This window comes from Pyrus communis, chromosome 10 (assembly GCF_963583255.1).
Source record: "Pyrus communis chromosome 10, drPyrComm1.1, whole genome shotgun sequence".
NCBI classification, from domain to species: Eukaryota; Viridiplantae; Streptophyta; class Magnoliopsida; order Rosales; family Rosaceae; genus Pyrus; species Pyrus communis.
Window position 1 is genome coordinate 7,760,068 of NC_084812.1, and position 14,324 is coordinate 7,774,391.

General features: G+C 37.8%; 3 protein-coding genes across 6 annotated transcripts; 2 read left to right on the top strand and 1 right to left on the bottom strand.

The window, feature by feature from the left end:
- LOC137747245 (RNA demethylase ALKBH9B-like) lies at positions 1-3,271 on the bottom strand. Of its 3 annotated transcripts, none has more exons than XR_011069933.1 (7): positions 2,989-3,271; positions 2,254-2,811; positions 1,647-1,732; positions 1,162-1,472; positions 937-1,008; positions 414-834; positions 1-282 (listed from the first exon to the last, which is right to left on the bottom strand). XR_011069933.1 is itself a non-coding variant. In XM_068487316.1 (6 exons), exons 1-6 carry the CDS (start codon positions 3,170-3,172, stop codon positions 480-482), a joined length of 1,566 nt encoding a protein of 521 aa, XP_068343417.1. In that variant the 5' UTR covers positions 3,173-3,271; the 3' UTR covers positions 1-479. The 3 variants fall into 3 exon arrangements, 1 of the variants encoding a protein (XP_068343417.1); XR_011069932.1 differs by having other exon boundaries at positions 1-306; XM_068487316.1 differs by having other exon boundaries at positions 1-834.
- A 1,116-nt stretch (positions 3,272-4,387) lies between these two features.
- LOC137747580 (uncharacterized) lies at positions 4,388-5,444 on the top strand. Its single transcript, XM_068487711.1, has one exon. It carries the CDS (start codon positions 4,707-4,709, stop codon positions 5,253-5,255), a length of 549 nt encoding a protein of 182 aa, XP_068343812.1. The 5' UTR covers positions 4,388-4,706; the 3' UTR covers positions 5,256-5,444.
- Positions 5,445-7,876: 2,432 nt separating this feature from the next.
- Positions 7,877-13,603, top strand: LOC137747579 (disease resistance protein RPV1-like). 2 transcript variants are annotated; one of them, XM_068487710.1, is made up of 6 exons: positions 7,877-8,397; positions 8,794-8,814; positions 9,390-10,070; positions 10,260-11,352; positions 11,617-11,883; positions 11,973-13,603. In XM_068487710.1, the coding sequence occupies exons 3-6, from the start codon at positions 9,409-9,411 to the stop codon at positions 13,431-13,433; spliced, it is 3,483 nt and encodes a 1,160-aa protein (XP_068343811.1). In that variant the 5' UTR covers positions 7,877-8,397; positions 8,794-8,814; positions 9,390-9,408; the 3' UTR covers positions 13,434-13,603. The 2 variants fall into 2 exon arrangements, with proteins under 2 accessions (XP_068343811.1, XP_068343810.1); XM_068487709.1 differs by lacking the exon at positions 8,794-8,814 and having other exon boundaries at positions 7,878-8,397.
- Positions 13,604-14,324: the final 721 nt, after the last annotated feature.

Genomic DNA, 14,324 nt, shown 5'->3' on the forward strand with positions numbered 1-14,324 from the left:
TCCGATCATCAAACAATAGCACACTCAATAGATTGCAATCAATTGCTGGGGTACATAAGCAGCAATATGCTAACAACAACCAGCTTTAAGTTGGTTCATCAACTATATAGTACAACTCATCCATATGTTTTAAACTCACAAAGCCGATAGTGCGAAGTGATAATCTAGTTATGGGGCATACGCCTTATAAGCTATAGAAAAATAATACCAATAAAACTGTGGTGGCATTCCAGCTAGTTGCATTTATGTCCACCACCTTCGCTGCATCCTCTGAACTTCCATCTATACTCAAACATGCATATTGCTCTTGTAAAAGAAGAAACCAAAGCACAGTTGACATGCCTAAAGTAGATGTAGAAAGATACAAATCCAAACGATATCTTTTATCTCTTTAGGAAATTAAATGTAAGTACCTTGACGAAAGGTTGAAAGGGGCCAGCTGCAACACTTGTACTGGCAAAGAAGTTAGCCATCGTCAACTAGCTCTCAAAATTCAAGTTGACCCTTCCCCGGTTCCACCTATTTCCAGATCCACGTCGACTCCAACTTGACTCTCGGGGCTCTGAGTGGAACTCATGTCTGTCGGCAGATCCCCTAATTTCTGAGTGGAACTCACGTCTGTCGGCAGATCCCCTAATTTCTGAGTGGAACTCACGTCTGTCAGCAGATCCCCTAATTGGCTGCCTCCTCATCCGACGTTGGCTCCTAGGTGAATTTAATCTAGTTTTCTTGTCCTCTTCAAAGGATAGTGGTTGAAGATCTTGTAGATCAGGTTCTGGAACATAACCATTCGGCCGTTTGGTTTCATCCATTCTTCTAAATGTGATTGATATCCTAATACATACAATAACAAACAGGTAAATATCCTGAAGACAAATAATTAATACAAGCAACCACAAAAAGACAATAATTATATTGCACACTTTTAACTCTTACCGTTTTGTAGGTACTGGAGGCACACAATGCTTAGCTACATCAGCCCCCTTTCCGTTTAAAACCAGAACAGACCTGCATGGGAAAATGCTGACTCTTGAGATATTTGAATCCATGAAAAGGTTGGTGCATATATCAAAACTATAAATAAAATGTAATGGCAAACAATAGGTAGAGTCTAAACATGGGCAGTAAATTCACAGGCACAAATCAGGATGGCATACTTACCCAACTGGCAAGGGAATGGCAAATGAACCTTCAAACTCGCCAGGACCAATGATCTTTAAGTTTGATCCAAAAACTATGTTGCACTCACTAAGAAAGGACACGGTACAGAAAGGTCGAACAAAATCATGGTTGTCAATATGCGGAGGTATATAGTCCCCTTCATTGTATACATTGACGATGCAACTATCAGGTACACAGGTCGGGGGAAGCACATGCCATTCTACCAGCCTCCTAATGATCACCTTGAAAAGTTCTGGTATGGGATCGACAACATCATCGTGTAGGATACCAGGTGGATTACCATACTTATCCTGCAACCAACACAGCACAACAGATGCAACATTAAAATCAGTATCACTTTATAGTTCCTTTGAGCAAAGTTCAGAAATTATACCCACTAGAATAACAATGTAACTGATTTCTACAAAATGTTAGTCAAGTAAGAAAATGAAATTAAATATAAATGCCATAGCAAAAAGGCATACCATTGCATAATTGTAGCAACAGCCGAACTGAATGGTTACTCGTCCCTTGCCCCTCATCCACTTTTGAGGTGCTGTATACGTACGTGCTGCAAGAATTTCAGAACAGGTTAGCCAAAAAGATCATACATTTCCTAATAAGAATTAAATTATATCAATATAATAAAATGCAACTAGAAAATCCTGAAACAAGTTTGAGCTAAATAATAGACCTTTCATATTTTCTGTATAAAGAAAAAAATACATAAAAGATAACTTACAACTCGTCGTGAAAAGAGAGGGGGAACCTTAACATTTGGCACATACATACCACTGAAAAAAGTTCTTTGGCAACTTACAACGAACTAAATTAATAAATAATTAAAATTTGAGGAACAAAATAGATGTAAATTCATAAAAGAAAATCGAAGACATTATGTGCATTCCACACAACTAACATTTTAGCTAGGTAAAGAAGGTTTACCAATAAGGCCTATGTATCAAGTCATCATAGATAGGGAAAACATGTTATTGGAAACATTACAAACATATATAACATGTACGAAAACAAGAAGAAATATCAACAGGAAGATCAAGTACTGTAATGGCATTCTTAAAGCAAAGAACTAACCTTTTAATAAACCATCCCTGCCCATCTCTTGAAGCTTATAAACATAATCAACAATCCTATTCTGTTGCGCCGCACTGAAGATACCAGTGTGGAGCTCAAGCCCATCGACAATGTTAACCAATTTCCCATTAATCCTCTCCAAACAAATATAATCTTTCTTCCTCCTAACATTCATGAACCTAATGCGTTCACTCTGCGCCCTAGACAATGTAGACTTCGTAATCCTCAAGTTTCCAGTCGCCTCGTTCACATTGACCACCCGCTTTGGCAACTCATGCTCTTCCTCTTCTTCCAGCTCATCTTCCTGTGCCATATCGGCCCACGACATTCGAGGGCTTGGAGTGTCTAATGAGGGGGCCAATCCACTGTTAGAAGCTTCTGGGTCGGGTTCCGATATCCCCTGATCTCCGTCGTCCCAACTACCTAGTGACTTTGTGTCATCATCATGATGATCCTCACCATTATCATTATCACTACCCACCTGCAATTCCTTGCTCTCCGTATTCAAATCACCCGAATTCTCATCCGGGTTAACGGGTTTCGAATCCCTACCAAGTTCTTCAATTCCCAAATCACAAAATCCCATTAAGGATATGCCAAAACACAAATTCAAAATTCAACATTCAAAATTCTTCTGTGTACAGGACAACATAAAGACTGAAACTTTTTACTTCTACACACTTTCTAGCCCTATATTTTCCCAGGAAACAAACAGAAAGTGAAAAAAAATCGTACCTGGGCCGAGAGAGCGGACGCGATCGGTGAGTTTGGCGGAGCAGTGTGGACAAAGATCTCTGGTGAGAAAGGAGAGCCAGGTGGAGAGAAACTCCGAGGCGATTCGGAGATCCGAGGGCTGATACCTTACGAGGAACGGGTCGACCGGTTCGACCCGGTTGTTATCGGTGGTGTTGTCGGTCATGGATTGGTGGGGCTGGGTTGCTCCGGCTTGTTGACTGGCCTGGGTGAGTGGATGTTTTTGCTTTGGAAAAGAGAGATGCTAAAGAGCGGGTAGCCAAAAGCGTACTTTAGTGACTGTAAAACGGACCTTCGGCGAGGGGTTTGTAATAATAGGGATGGAGGAGGGGTAGTTTGGTATTTATAAGGGGTGGTGAGAGTTGGATCCGGATAGGATTTGGAATTTGAGATCCTCGTCCAACATCTTGCGTTGGGCTATAATAAAAGCTTGCCCACTTGTCCAAGTCCAATCAATGATTTCGTTCCTAATTGGGATACGAGAATGAGTTCGGCTCCTTAAGGTTGAAGAAGGGTTCTTTTTTTAAATATAGCGTTGCTTAGTTATAGAATTTCGTATTTATAATCAAAATTGTTTATATTTTAAATTATTTTGTAAGGTTAATCTCTGTGAAAAAATCAATTAAAACTAAGATAATTTAGTAAATCAACTGAAACAAAATGATAGATGGTTTGTAATACTTTTATTGAATACGTTCTTCTATTTTTATACAGTTTGTTGACAAAATGATCTTTGTGTTAATTGATTTTTTTTTTTAAATGGTATTTACAGAGTGATTTATAATATGAACGGTTCCGATTATAAACACGAAGTTTAGTGAATAGGGATGGTTGTGAAAATGGTAGTTTAGATGCTAGGGATGATGGTGACAAGAGATGGTGGAGGTGGTGGTGGATATGGTGAGGGTAATGGGATGGAGCATGTGGTGGTGGTGGTGGTAGTGGTGACGATGGTGGTAATGGTGGTGGTTGCAATAATGTGACAATGGATAATATGATGGCTGTTATAATGGCAACAAAGGTACATGTGGAGGTCATGCTGAGAGGGTGGTGGTAATGTCAGTTGTGGCGAAGGTGAGATGAGGGAGGGGGGCGTGCCATGGTGGCAAGGGTGATGGCAATTGAGGATATGATAGTAGCGACAATGGTGGTGTCAAAGATGATGGTCATAGTGGTGGTGATGGTGAGACGATGGAAAATGTGATGGTGATGGTGGTGGCAGCCTTGGTGACGGTAGTGTTAGCATACATGATTTTTTTTTAATTTTTTTATTAAAACTCATTTATTTTCTAATGTACATTTTATTTTATATTATTTTGAAAAACAAAAGAAACATCAATTTGATGTTCTACATAATTCAAGCTAAATATTGTTTTTTGTGTCTGCAAGTATATTTTCACAAAATTATCTATCTACTAAATGCATTTTCACCCATTTTTGCGTCAAAAAAACGAAAAACTGTTTTGCAAAACGTTAAGGAACATGCCCTTAGATTTTGGTGAAGTTTGAGTATGATTACAAGTAAATTGAAAATTTGTTAAGGCCCACTTAAAGTTGAAGCCCAACCACACTTTTCTTAATCAGACTGGCCTCTTTCATAGTGGAAAAAAAAAAAAAAAAACAACGAAAAGATAAAGTGATAAAACCAAAATCCAACCACTCACTCACTCACTCGGCTGCAACACCAAACTTCCTCAGCAATGGAGGCCAAACTCCTCCACCTACTCAGCTCAACACCAGCCTCCCCAACCCACCTCGCCCACTCAAAACCTTCTCCAACAAAACTGAACCATATCTTCTCACCCGCCACCCGTCCGCGGCCTCTCAGAATCAGCACACTAGTTTACAACACCACCGGCAGTGATGGTGGTGGCAGCACTAGCATTCCGGACACCGACGGCAACAGCGTGGCAGCACCGGACCCCACGGGAGTGCGGTTCAAAAAGAGGTCGAGAAGGCGGACGAAGCAGCAGCGAGAGGAGGGCAATGAGGGGGACGGCGGACGGGTCATGAAGGCTCAAGCTAGTGACGCTCCAAAGAAGTGGGAAGATATGAGCTTGGGGGAGAAGGCATGGGAGCTTTATGTGGGGGAGAAGGGTGCTTTGTTTTGGTTAAACAAGTTTGCTTATGCTTCAATTTACATAGTGATTGGGGCTTGGATTCTGTTCAGGTTTGTTGGACCGGCTCTTAATCTTTACCAGTTGGATGCACCTCCTCTCTCTCCCACTTCCATCCTCAAGGGTTCCTGATTGATTCAGTCACTCTCTTCTCCAAGAGATTTTCTACTTCTCATTTTGATTTCGATGACTGCATACCAAATCTTTATCGTTTGCATAGGCTTTGTAGCTCAACTGGTTAAAAGCGTTCACCTGCATCGGAGACTCTGTAATATTACTCGATCAATAAAGTATACACATAGCTTTCTCTGTGAGACGAAACCATGGAGCTGTAAACTACATTCTTGGAGAGCAATTATTAACATTTAAATAATGATAGGCTATCTGAATAATGTGAGATAACGAGCCGCTTAATGCAAAAGGTTCATTTTCACCTCAATATAGTACAAAATGAAAGGCTAAATCAAAACTTGAATGAGCACTAAGCATGCAACTTCATGAATTTGAATGGCTACATGGCATTGACCGGCTGAGCGGTCGCATCTCTTTCAGTCTTGCACCTGCAGATAACAAAGGTTCCAACATTCAGAGCAAATTACGATGTATGATGCACAGATCATTTACGCGTCTCAACTTGAAGCAACAGAAAGTACACTCGTTAATTGCAGTTCTGGAAAAATAATTGATACACAGATTTGAAACTATTGTTCTATCGGTACATATTGAGAAAGAGGTTCACTGCTCTATCAGGATATATTCCATGCCATACTGGAAAACAGTTTACTGTGCTAAGTTCGGATTAAACCCGAGGAAAAGGATGAAGTAATGAATGTTAAGCAAAAGAGGAATCAATGCTTAGTGTATACACTAACCTATTGCAGTTCAATCGAGATGCATAATTATGATTGTTGCAATTTGTGCACATCCAATCCCCATTACGCCATTGCTTTGCTCTGCGAAGTCAATAAACTATAAGTAAGAAAGTCCTTATCAAAGAAGCTAACCTCACAATAAGCTGAATTTATGCTAAAAATATAGGCTCGTCATAATTGACATTTATCAGGGCCGTATGCGGAATTAGGGATATTATCCACGTTTAAAAAGGAGTGGAAGCACACTGAAAACAGTTAAATAAACACGAATCTGTAAGATCTAATATGCATATCAGAACAAAGACTCAAAGACCAAAAATAGTTATCTAACCAACCGAATGAGGTACCTAAGTATGCATATGTAAAAGGAAAAGCTGATTCCGAACTTACCCTTTTCCAAGGAGTGCAGGTGTCATTGCTTGCTGTGTGAATGGCATGGGCACTTGCAAATTCGGAGCCATGACTGAGCTTATATTGGGATGATAAGGAGCGTAAGGTCCAGTTGCGAGGTTACCACTGGTCCCTGCTACTCGCTCAAACCCAGGATAGGAGAAGAAGAAAGCAAAGGATACTGTATGTAACAATCTTATAAACTTATAATCTAAAATTCCATAGAATAGATAGATCATCCTTACACGTCCTACGTTCAGTCTCTTGTTATCCCAGTCATGAACAAGCTCTTCGGATGCTAATCGCTTCATTCCAAGAGCTTTATACGAAAAATGAGGATGTAAAAAAGTGAGCATTATTTACAATCTACGGTACCAGTTGCGTAATAATAAAACAACATAACTGCAGCATATCCGTGTACATATGCGTAGGTGTGTGTGTGTAGCTCAATCATCTAACAAAAAACATGCTAAACTAAATAGAAAATGAAAATTATATGTATTAGTGTGTAAAGGTGTTGCCTTTCTATTATTTTGTGGTATACTTTTATTATGCTAGGCACTATTCTCTATCATTTAGAAATAATTTGCACACAACAATTTAGAACATTTTATGTGTAAATTTTCAAAATCATGGCACTGTTGATGGTCACTCTCTAAGCTGCCAAATTAGATGCAAAAAAAAAAAAAAAAAAACAACAATCTGAGCTGTGAATTTTTTTCTTGGTGTACTTGATGACATTACTAGGTTCATAGTGTATTGAAGTTGGATGATTTCTTAACTGCAGTCTTGAAGTGCAGGAACTGTGGAACCTGCAATGGTTGGCAGGCATTGCGGTGTAGCATGTGTAAATGATTAGGGAGGGTGCAATACCAAGTGAAGAATTACACCTTGAGAATGTAGACTTCATTTAGATTTTGACCTCTATGTTCGGAAAATAAGGTTTGTAATTTTGGTATGCATATGTGGTTCTTGGTTTTAAGAACAAAAGTTACTTTTGTTTTGAAATTGAAATCTTGTTCAATTTTCATTGGTGAACAATATTCTCATTTCTCTACGATTTTGTAGTGTGGAATTGACATATCTTCTTTTGAAAATTCTAGAAAAGTTCTCAATCAAAACTGCTTGGAAATTGTTTGGAAATTTATTCAAAGAAATTTCATTGGTCCAGATCGTTGGCTTTGCGCACTCGGTTTTGAATTTTCCTTGATTAGTATGTCACCTATTTCTTTCAAGAAATTTCCAAACAATTTCCAAGCAGTTTTTCTTCCAGGAAATTGTTTGGAAATTTCTTGAAAGAAATTGGTGACATACTAATCAAGGAAAATTCAAAACCGAGTGGGCAAAGCGCGTAAAGGGCCTCATCCCATGTGCCCTTTTTGAACCCAGATCCTCTCCGGATCCTAATAATATGAGCTTAAGAATCCAACGATCTGAACCGTTGAAATTCGATCCAATGACTACAATTATTATAATTTTAGAAGGATATTTGTTTATAACCGTTGGATCAAATTTCAACAGTCGAGATCGTTGGATCCTTAGGCTCAGATTTATAGGGATCCGGAGAGGATCCGGGTTCGCCCCTTTTTATGCTTTTGTAACTGGTCATCTCTTACTCATAGATCCCTTGGAACTTTGTGCATCTAGTCAAAAGCCAATTCAAGTAAAATCTGAGCTAGTTTCCCACTTCCCCTCTCTCTTTTCTGTTTCATTAGATCCTCCTTGATTCTAAACTACTCTCTTTCTCTCGCTTTATTGTATCCTCCGTAATTTTGAACCAGTCTCTCTTTCTCTCTATTCACAATTAATCTCTCTGCAACTACTACTCCTGGATCTGAAAACTAGAGGTTATGGATATGCCTTCTTCTTCTTCTTCGTCGTCATCCGCTGCCGCTCCTGCTGATGATACAAAAAACTAATTGTTTTGGATTTATTATTTTGAAGTTGAAGTTTTCTTGTTTTGAAGGTGGAGAAAACAAACAAGCCATTGTCAAATTGGTAACTTGCCAGAGGTTCGTCAGTGTTTAATGTTTACTGATACTGTTTTAAGGCTCTTTCTATATTTTTTGTCCTTTCTTTTTAATTAATAAGTTTAGGTGTTATGTTATGCTGGCATTTAATTTGCTAATTAAGTTTTATTATGTCTGCTGTTAATTTCTTCGCTGGTGACCTGTCACCGGATGTCACTTTGTTTTGTTCGCATCTTCATCAATTGTCTTCCTTTACATGCTGAGATGACATTGTTCATATTGAGATTGCAAATATATGAATATCTTTCTTTAAATTATAGTTTTTTTTAAAAAAAAAAAAAAAAAAAAAAAAAAAAAATGGTGGGTATCATGTGCCCCATTTTCCACCTTCGTTCATCTCTCGCTCGTTGATTTTCGAGCCTTTGAAACTTTGTGCAGGTAGCCAAAAGCCAATTCAAGGTAATGGATATTGCTACTGCTTCTTCTTCCTAGTGGACATGTAGTCATTAGACATGCATTTTGTAACATAATTAGGAAACTGTGAAAGCAAAATATAATTATTAGGACAATATTTGTGTAATGAGTACTCACGTCTTAATTTTGTCCAATGATAAATTAACACATGTTTTATTTTTGTATAATATAATGTACATGTCATTAATTTTTCTTGGGCTTTTAAAACATAAAACACGTGTCATGAGTGAGTACATAAAATACTCACTAGTGACTACTTAAGTATTGTTCAAATTAATTTTGTATGACACCTCAGTTCAGTTAATTGCATCCGCTATGTTTCTTCATAAACATGAATTACATTTGAGGACAGAGTTTGAGGTCTAATTCCCCTCCACCAATATTGTTTGTATAAAAACCATACAAACCATTTCGACAAATATGTTTTGTCCTCCATGAAGCATTTGTAACTTTGTGAAAGCGTTGGTTAGTTTAGCATTATCAATTATCAAATATTTTTTAAGTATGTGAAAGTGACTAATCCTTGTCTCTCTAAATTTTCAATTTTTGTCCTCTTGAAGCGTTTGTAACTTTGTGCAAATGCCTAATACGGAGATGGAGTTGATTGGCTTCATTCAAGTTTTCAACATCATCGTCATCGCCATCGGGACTCTGTTGTACATGTGTTGCAGATCATTTTCTTCTTCGTCTCCTGCGGCTGATTCTGATGTAGCTGATTCTGTTGTACCTGATTCTGCTGCTGATTCTACTGCTGTTGTTGATGATGCTGATGCTGATAACCCCCCACGTCGAGAAAAGTATGATGTGTTTATCAGTTTCAGAGGTGAGGACACCCGCCTTGGTATTACCAGCCATCTTCATGCTGCCTTACTTCAGAAGAAAATTGAAACCTACATCGATAACAGACTTCAGAGAGGAGAAGAAATCAGACCTGCCCTTCTAGAAGCAATCGAGAAATCCACCATTTCGGTGATTATTTTCTCACAAAACTATGCTTCTTCCACATGGTGTTTGGATGAGCTTGTGCATATACTCAAATGCAACAACAGAGAAGGCCTGGTTATACCCGTATTCTACGACATCAATCCATCTGATATACGAAAACAACATGGGAGTTATGCAGATGCATTTGCTCAACTTGAAAAACGTTTCGATAACAGTATCGACAAGGTGCACAAGTGGAGGGATGCTTTGACGACTGCAGCGAATCTTTCTGGGTTTGATCATTCAAACAAATCCGGGTAACTAACTCATTCTTTAACTTGTCTAAAGTTATAAATTTTCTTTAAACTTGTGACAGTTCGATTTGTGCTAAAATTTGGTAAAGCATATTTAAGACTAACTATTGCCTTTTTCTACGTAATCATACATACATATATATATATATATATATATGTATATATGTATATATGTATATATGTATATGCCAGGACGGAGGCAGATCTAATTAAGAATGTTGTCGATTGTATTTGGACCAAATTGATTTGTGAATCATCATGTGATTTAGAGGGCCTGGTTGGAATTGAAAGCCGCATTCAGCAAATTGAAGAGCTATTGGCCATTCATTCACAAGACGCTTGCATCAGTGTTGGTATTTGGGGAATGGGTGGTATTGGCAAGACCACCCTTGCTGAAGCCGTATTTAACAGACTCTCTTCTAAATTTGAAGCCTGTTGTTTTCTTAGAAATGTTAGGGAGAGAGAACAAAATGATGGGCTAGAACACTTGGAAAAAACACTTCTTAAGGAGATATTAAAGGAAGAAGGTCTATCCATGGGATCAACTTTTGTTCGAGATAGGCTCAGGCGTACAAAGGTCCTCATCGTTCTTGATGATGTGAGTGATTCAATACAACTAGAACGTTTAGCTGGCGAGGGTCTTCGGTATGGCATTGGAAGTAGAATCATTATCACAAGTCGAGATAGGAGAACACTTACTGAAGAGGGTAAGATCTACGAGGTTGAGGGATTAAAACATAATGACGCTCTTCAACTCTTCTGTTCACGTGCTTTCAAGAATAACAGTACTCCTAGAGCAGGTTATAAGGAGTTGGCAGAAAAGGCGGTGGATTACGCGGGAGGCGTCCCTTTAGCTCTTAAACTTCTGGGGTCCTTGTTCTTCAATTGCAATAGCAAAGCAGACTGGGAAGATGAATTGGACAAACTGAAAGAATTTCCATATGAAAGGCTCCTGAGAGTGTTGAGACTAAGTTTTGATGGATTGGGAAGAAATGAGAAGGAGATATTTTTGGATATAGCATGTTTTCATAAAGGGAATGAAGTGAAAGAGGTAAGGAAAAGGTTAGCTATCCGTGGACGCTTTGCAGCGGCTGGAATCAAAGTTCTCGTTGATATGTCTCTCATATCAATTAAGTTAACATCAAGATGGGAAATTATAGAGATGCATGATCTGCTTGAAGAAATGGGAAGGACAATTGTTCAGGAACAATGCATTGACGATCCTGGAAAACGGAATAGATTGTTCAATGATGAGGATATATATCGTGTATTGAAGAGTAACAAGGTAAGAGACAAATGCGTTCAATTTTTTTCTTATCTTTTTCTAGAAAAACAAATAACGAACTTTAGATGATGACACAACAAAGTAAAACTCATTTATAATAAAGAAGTCAAATTCTTAAATAAAAATAAAAATAAAAAAAATAAAAAATTTGATTGGATTTTGATTGTGTTGGAAGTCTTTGGAATAGGAACAAATGTTTGTTTTTTTAGACAACTAGAGGAGGATACCCTTGTACAGCATTACAAACTTTGGTCTTATTTTCAGGAAGCTCCAACTGTTCAAGCCATAACGTTTGATTGGTCAAAGATTAAAAAGCAACCATTGAATAGAGCAAACCTCAAAGTGATGTCTAACCTAAAAGTGCTGATTGTGGATAGTTTTGTTGCTTCTCTAGACCTTCCCGATTCTCTTCGTTATCTTTACTGGCCTAGTTATCCGCAGGAATCTTTGCCGTCAAATTTTTCTCCTGAAAATCTAGTTGAGCTTCATATGCGATATAGCAATGTTAAGAAGCTTTGTAAAGAAGACCAGGTATATTATATGCCTATTTTAATTCTTTTATTAAATGAAGTGTAGAAATTATATTTTAATTCTTGATATTTCTATTTAATTTGCTGCAGATACTGGTTAACTTAGAAGTGATCGATTTGAAGCACTCTTGGAATCTAATTGAACTTCCAAATCTCTCTGGGAGTCTAAAAGTTGTGAGCATAGATCTCTTTGGCTGTACAAGTTTGGTTGAAATTCCTTCGTCTTTTCAACATCTTGACAAGCTTACTCATCTTGATGTTGGAGGCTGCACCAGTCTCGAGTATCTTCCAGAGATGCCAAGAAATATTAAATACTTAGATTTACATAACAGTGGTATAAAGGAGTTGTCTGAATCAGTTTGGTCTAACGAAAATATTTCTCACTTGGATATTACTGGTTGTAAATACCTTGAGAAACTTCCAAGCAACAGGTGTAAGTTGAAAGTCTCTGGTTGCTTTAATCTAGATGGCTTCATATCTCTTGGTGAGTTTTTTGAGCTTCCTAGGGATATAAGTAAATTATCATTGGTTGGTTGCAAGAAACTAGTGAGTCTACCAGCCAACATTTATCAGTTGAAGTATCTCAAGGAACTCGATCTCTCTAGCAGCTCTGAACTTGAAAACTTTCCAGAGATCTTGGAGCCAATGAAACATTTCAAGTCCTTAAATTTAAGTGGAACAGCGATTAAAGAGCTACACTCATCAATTGAGTTTCTCCTTGTGCTAAAAAGACTTGAACTACAAGGTTGCAAAAGGCTTTCAAGTATCCCAAAGAGCATTTGTAAGTTGAAATATCTCGAGGAACTCAATCTCTACAGCAGCTCTAAACTTGAAAACTTTCCAGAGATCTTGGAGCCAATGAAACATTTGAAGTCCTTAAATTTCAGTGGAACGGCGATTAAAAAGCTACACTCATCAATTGAGTTTCTACCTGCGCTAAAAAGACTTGAACTACAAGGTTGCGAAAGGCTTTCAAGTATCCCAAAGAGCATTTGTAAGTTGAAATATCTCGAGGAACTCAATCTCTCCGGCAGCTCTGAACTTGACAACTTTCCAGAGATCTTGGAGCCAATGAAACATTTGAAGTCCTTAAATTTAAGTGGAACAGCGATTAAAGAGCTACACTCATCAATTGAGCTTCTACCTGCGCTAAAAAGACTTGAACTACAAGGTTGCGAAAGGCTTTCGAGTATCCCAAAGAGCATTTGTAAGTTGAAATATCTCGAGGAACTCAATCTCTCCGGCAGCTCTGAACTTGAAAACTTTCCAGAGATCTTGGAGCCAATGAAACATTTGAAGTCCTTAAATTTAAGTGGAACAACCATTAAAGAGCTACACTCATCAATTGAGTTTCTACCTGCGCTAAAAAGACTTGAACTACAAGGTTGCGAAAGGCTTTCAAGTATCCCAAAGAGCATTTGTAAGTTGAAATATCTCGAGGAACTCAATCTCTTCGGCAGCTTTGAACTTGAAAACGTTCCAGAGATCTTGGAGTCAATGAAACATTTGAAGTCTATTAAATTATATCAAATGATGCAAGGAGGAAGCTAGAAATCTGCATGGATGGGGTATCCTCAAGTAACAAAATCACAAATTAAAAAATTCAAGAATGTACTCAACAAAACACTTGTAAATTAATCTATAAGGTTTTTTATACAACTTATTACAATATTTCTCGATGTGTTTCATGTTTTCAAACAGTGAATGACAACTTCATTACTAATACCATCAAATCTCTCTCTATAAAAAATTAATCATGTTATTGTTTATTCATTGATCTCATATCTAATTTCTCAACAGAAATTTTACGGTTGAATATGCTCTTCCAACGATGGCAATAGTGCATTAAAAAGTTAATACTAATGTCATAAGAAACTAAAAGAGTATATTTTTTTCAACAAAAAATAATTGAGTGGGGCCATCCGCTGCCACCGAGCCTAAGCCAGCTCCGTCCATGTTAGTACCGTCAATGAAAACTAAAAACTAAAAATGAAATGATCAATTGGGCCATAAGCTTTTTAACGGTTAATGAAAAATAAGAAAAGGGAATTGTTTACATTTCTGCTTTTCTTCTTGGGAGTTTTAACGAAACACTTCTGATACTGTTTACTTTAACAAAAAAAAAGACATTTTTACTCTAAAAAATCACTCCTGATACTATTCACTTACAACATATTTTTATCATTTTGATTAAAACTCAAAATTTTCAAAACATTTTCATTTCCTTTCTTCCTCAAAAAGGAAACACCAAACCCACTTAAGTAGCCGTTATTATACGTGAAATACAATTCAATCAAAACCCAATATAAATACCCTTGAACCCTTCAACTCCCAAAACCCATAACCATGAGTAAGCCAAAATTAACCCTAGTAGAATTCTACAAATCTCAGAGAGAGGAAGTTAGAGAGGAGGAGAGAGGGGGGGTGAGGTCTAACCGGTGC